Source organism: Cariama cristata, unplaced genomic scaffold (genome assembly GCF_000690535.1).
Source record: "Cariama cristata isolate BGI_N322 unplaced genomic scaffold, ASM69053v1 scaffold1925, whole genome shotgun sequence".
Lineage (NCBI taxonomy): Eukaryota > Metazoa > Chordata > Aves > Cariamiformes > Cariamidae > Cariama > Cariama cristata.
Window position 1 is genome coordinate 1 of NW_009618995.1, and position 5,318 is coordinate 5,318.

Sequence of the window (5,318 nt, forward strand, 5' to 3'; positions counted from 1 at the left end):
CGACGTCAACTCCACCACCACCACCACATCATCCCCATCACAACCACCACCACATCATCCCCACCACCACGTCATCCCCAGCCCTGTCACCGCGTCCCCGTGCTCCACATGCTGTGAGCGTGGGTTACTGGGGGTTAGTGGTGAGCAGGTCTGTTAGAGGGGACACGCATGCTTGAGGTGTCAGGGTGCAGCTCTGCACCCCAATTCTGCCCCCAACCCCACCGAGGACGTGGGGCACAGCCAGACGTGGGGTGCTGAGCCTGGTGGGGTCACAGCACTCTTTGGGCTCACTATGAGCCCTCCAAGCTCTTTCCTTGCCGTGCCAGGATGCGACCTCCCCTCGGCACGTGGCAAACTTTCCTCCGTGGGGCAATGACACCGTTTTGGGGTGTCGGTGAGGAGGGTCCCCACAAAGAGGGGGATGTGGTGGCACCGGAGAACTTCCCCGGTTCCCTGGGGAGCTCTTACCATCCGTGTGCACTCGCATGGCCGAGGCCGTGATGTCGGTGGTGACATTGAAGTAGGGCAGCCACAGGTCCTGTGGGGACAAGACGGGGTGGGTGACGCCGTGGGGACGTTGGTGGGTGGGTGGGGGAGCTGGCTGGAAGCCTCGTCACGGGTGGGTGAAGCCCTGGGTGGGGAGGGGTCCGTGTGACGCACCTCAATCTGCTTGTCCTGGAAAACCTTGTTGATGCTGGCGTTGAAGGCTGAGCCCGAAAACATGGAGGTGATGGGGTAGGTGAGATCCAGGACGGTCTCGAACACTGAATTCATGCACTGGAGGAGGAGGAGGAGGAGGAGGAAGAAGAAGGAGGAGGAAGGAGAGAAGGAGAAGGTAGGAGAGAAGAAGGAGGGGAGGAGGAAGAGCAAGAAGGAGAGAAGCAGGAGGAGGAAGAAGGAAGAGTAAGAAGCAGAAAAGGAGGAGAAGGAAGAGTAAGAAGGAGGGAAGGAGGAGAAGAAAGAGGAGGAAGGAGAGGAGGAGGAAGAGTAAGAAGGAGAGAAGGAGGAGGAAGAGTAAGAAGGAGAGAAGGAGGAGGAGGAGGAGGAAGAAGAAGAGAAGGAGGAGGAAAAGTAAGAATGAAAGAAGGAGGAGGAAGAAGAAGAGTAAGAAGGAGAGAAGGAGGAGGAGGAGGAAGAAGAGTAAGGAGAGAAGGAGGAGGAGGAAGAGGAGAAGAAAGAAAAAGGAAAGAAGATGAGAAGGAGAAAGAAGCAGCAGAAGAAGAAAAGGAGAGAAGAAGGTGGAGGAGGAGGAAGAAGAAAGAGGAGGAAGAATAACAAGTAGGAGAGAATGTGAAGGAGGAAGAAGAAGAAGAGGAAGAAGAAAAGGAGGAAGAAGCAGCTTTAGAAACAACGCAGGCTGGCCACAAGGAGGGGGGGCCTTCGTCGGGGTGGAGGACGTGCCACGGCACCCACCTTGGCCCACTCGCGCGCCCGCTGCTTGGTGCGGACGGCGCTGCGCTCCTCGGCGTAGAGCGCCCCGATGAAGGCGCCGATGGAGGTGCCACCCACCATGTCGATGGGGATCCCCGACTCCTCCATCGCCTTGATCACCCCAATATGGGAGCAGCCCCTGGATGGCCGGATGGAGAAAATGAAGAGAAGGATGGATGACCACACCCCACCGGGTCCTATCCTGCCACAGCGCAGCACCCACCTGGCTCCGCCACCTCCCAGAACGAGGGCGATGGTGTTACCGGTGAGGACCCGTGCCAACCGGGAGAAGTCGCTGTGCCGATCGGCGTTCTTCTCGAACACCTTCTCGTACATCTCCCGCTGCGGATGGGATGGACGATGGGTGACGATGATGGTGGTGGAACCACCAAGGTCACCCAAGGGGGAACACACGTACCAGTTTGGCGGGGCTACGGCGGGAGAAGACGCGCCGGGGACACTTGATGTGGAGGTGACCCGAGCACCAGCTGCGCATGTTGAGCCATTCAACGGTACGGGAAGGGCTGGGACCGTCCTCGCGGTGTAGGAGAACCAACTGCTTCAGCGCACGTACCGCCGTGTTCTCCAGCATCTGCTCCAGCTGTAGAAGCCATCAGCCACCCCGGCGCGGTGTTGTCCCACCACCGCCTACCCCTCCCCACCTCACCTCTCCCAGCGCCGGTTCTTGGTCGCCCAACCCTACGATGAGGATGCAATCGGCTTGACGGATGCAGCGCACGGTCCACGGCGTCAGGGTACAGTCGGTTTGGTACAGGACGATACGGTGGATGTCCTCCTGCTGCGCCAACCACCCCGACAGGCGGTACTCCTGGATGCTGCCGAGATGGAGAGGTCAGCCGGTGACATGGTGGTGGGTTGCTGGTGATGTTCCTCCCAATGGGAGTTACCTGTCCAGTGCCGAGGAACCGAGACGGGCACGGATGATGTCGCTGGTGAGGAGCAGCGTGGGACCTAGGAGAGGTGGGGACATGGTCACTACCATGCCACAGGGCTGTGGTCACCACCATGCCGTGGGGCTGTAGTCACCACACCATGGTTGCCACCATGCCATGAGACTGTGGTCATCACCGTGTTGTGGTGACTGTCATGCCATGAGGCTGTGATGGTCTATGGTGCCCACCACGCCACAAAACCATGGCCACCACCGCACCATGGGGCTACAATCACCACCACACCAGGCCACTAGCGTGCCACAGGACCATAATGACCTCCACACCATGGCCACCACCGTGCCAGCACTCACCGATGGCGTTGAGCGCGTGCTTGAGTTCCAGCGTGAAGGCAGCCGTCGGCACATCATCGCACACCGGCAGCACCGCCACCGTTGACAGGTTGCTGGTGGGGTTGGTGGGCTCTGAGCTGGAGGCCATGCCCAAGCCGGAGCCTATACGGACAGAGACGATGGGATGGTGGACACCTTCCATGTACCAATCTGGTGATGGCCACCAGCCCTGGAGAGGGCATCCCGTTGTCCCCAACTCCTTTGGGACCTACTTGCAAAGGGCCCACGGAGCTGCTGAAGGTTTCCCAAGATCTTCTGGCTCAGGAGGTGGATGAGGCGGGTGACAACCTGCAGGGACGAGGACAGGGATGGCCATCAGACCTTGCAGGGCTTCCCAAGCTGCAAACTCATTAACTAGTGTCTCACACGCCTTTTTTGGGTGCTGCCACCACCACCATCCATCCTTGGGGACTTCAGAGAGGGACACCCCTTTACCACATCAGCCCTTGGCCCCCAACAGCTCTAACGCCTTCTTTAATTCCTTAATTTAAGGCGGTTTTAACGAGCGTCACAGGCACCGGTTTGGGGGAGGTGGGACATGGGGACACGCTCCTTCCATGGGAAGAGAGTGTAGACTCCAAGATGAGGATCTGGGGGTACCTGGGGGTATCTGCGCTTGATGTTGTTCAAGGTGCCCTCAGGCAGTTTGGCCAATTCCGTGTCCCGGACCGCGTGGACAGTGGTGGCACGGGGCTGTCGGGTGAGGGCTTCCACCTGGAGAAGAAGACATATAGCCAAGATGTATAGGCCAGACGTCTAGGGTGTCCATCTCCTGGCCCCGATACGGTTCTCACCACGCCGATGAGGTCTCCACGGCCGTACTCCCCGATGAGCTCCTTCTTGCCGCTGCCCTTCTGGATGACGGAGCGGAGGCGCCCGTTGAGCGCGATGTAGGTACAGTCCGACTTGTCACCCTGCCTGGGTGACACCAACGGTGGGACCTCAGTCTCCTGCCAAGGTGGTCCTCACCAAGCTGAGATGGGCACCCAGCCTTTGGTACCCACCTGTAGAGCGCCGCCATCCAGTCGATGGCAAAGTCCATCTGGCGTACGAAGGGTGACATACGGGCAGCCACGGTGTGGGCGACGCTCAGCACCACGCTGGGCTGCTCCCGCATGATCCTACAGGTCAACAGCAGTTGGGGGGACACGGTGGTGGCCCCAAGAGATGCCACCAGAGCGCTCACCGCAGGAACCTCCTTTGGCATCAATCCCTTGCCCCAAAACTCCTCCGCCCGTGCCGGGACTCACTCGTAGAAGTCCGATTTGGAGATTTTGAGGAAGGTGCAATCGCGATTGGCCTTGATGGTGAAGATGAGAGGCTCGCCGGTGAGGACGGCCAGCTGTCCCACCATCTCGCCGGGCTGCGTCAAGAAGAGGCAGACGTCCTCCGCTTTGTCGATCATCCGCTGGTACACGTGGAGGCAGCCCCACAACACGAAATGGAGGCTCACGTCCTGCCAAAATGGCACCCTATCACCGTTGGGGGCCACCTGGGACCCCCTCCCAAGCACGAGGGGTTCCCACCAGCACCTCTTGGTGTTTCTTCTGGTCCTCTTCACGGGGTGTTTTGCACCCTCCAGAGAGTCCTAGGGATCATTCATGCCCCCCCCACCCCCCATAGGGCAGGAGTAGGAAGAGTTGCACCCCATGGAAATATAGGGTGGGGGAAGTGAGATGCCACACCAGCTCCCCAAAACCCAGCCCCACCTGGTCCCCTTGACGGGCAATGACCGTCCCGGCTTTGGCGTGATGGAGTAAGACCCGGTTGTTGAGGAGAGAAGGGTCCTAGAGAGAAGAGCAGCATCACATGAGGTGACGGAGACCATCGTGAAGAGAAGGGGACCACCACGAGGAGACAGAAGACCACCAGGAGGCCACAGGGACCACCAGGAAGCAACGGGGACCACTACGAGGAGATGGGAACCCACCACAAAGTGATGGGGTACCACCACGAGGAGAAAGGGGACCACCCCGAGGCAACGGGGACCTCCACTAAATGATGGGGATCCACCATGAGGTGATGGGGACCCACCACAAGGCCACGAGGACCTCCCATGAAGCAACGGGGAGCACTACAAAGCGACGGGGGAACCAACACGAAGCAACAGGGGACCACCACGAGGCAATGGCGACCCACCACGAAGCAACGGGGGACCACCATGAAGTGACAAGAACCACCACGAAGCGATGGGAACCCATCACAACGCAACGGAGGACAACCAGAAAGCCACCATTCCCTCGTCCCGGCACCGTTTCTGCCCTCACCTCCACCTTCATGAGCTTGACCAGCTCCCGCTTGGCAGCCTCAAAGATGGCGCTGGTTTGGCGGCCCTGGTAGGGCCCGAAGGGACAGGCCCCGGTTACCGAATCGTCCTCGCAGTAGTTGTAGTGGTAGACACCAGACGGTTGCTCCTCCACCGTCACCGACTTGCGCTCCTTAGGCTCATGTGAGACGGACTGCGGGAAGACGGGACGGTTCCGGCATCCATCCACGACCACCCCGGTGGTGCCGGTAGGGGATTTTGGGTGGATGCGGTGTTGCCAGATCCGGCCTTACCCGAGAGAAGGAGGCCAACGCGCCG

The 5,318-nt window shown here is 59.8% G+C and overlaps 1 protein-coding gene across 1 annotated transcript; it reads right to left on the reverse strand.

Moving 5' to 3' along the window:
• Positions 1-468: 468 nt before the first annotated feature.
• On the reverse strand, positions 469-5,311 carry LOC104155485 (neuropathy target esterase-like; the record flags this gene model as incomplete). Its single annotated transcript, XM_009701056.1, has 16 exons — positions 469-538; positions 661-777; positions 1,414-1,570; positions 1,655-1,773; positions 1,850-2,032; positions 2,099-2,267; positions 2,340-2,403; positions 2,696-2,836; positions 2,947-3,022; positions 3,335-3,448; positions 3,529-3,652; positions 3,739-3,855; positions 3,985-4,190; positions 4,444-4,521; positions 5,002-5,193; positions 5,294-5,311. Coding segments are annotated over 16 exons (1,945 nt in total), but the record flags the coding sequence as incomplete, so codon positions are not given.
• Positions 5,312-5,318: the final 7 nt, after the last annotated feature.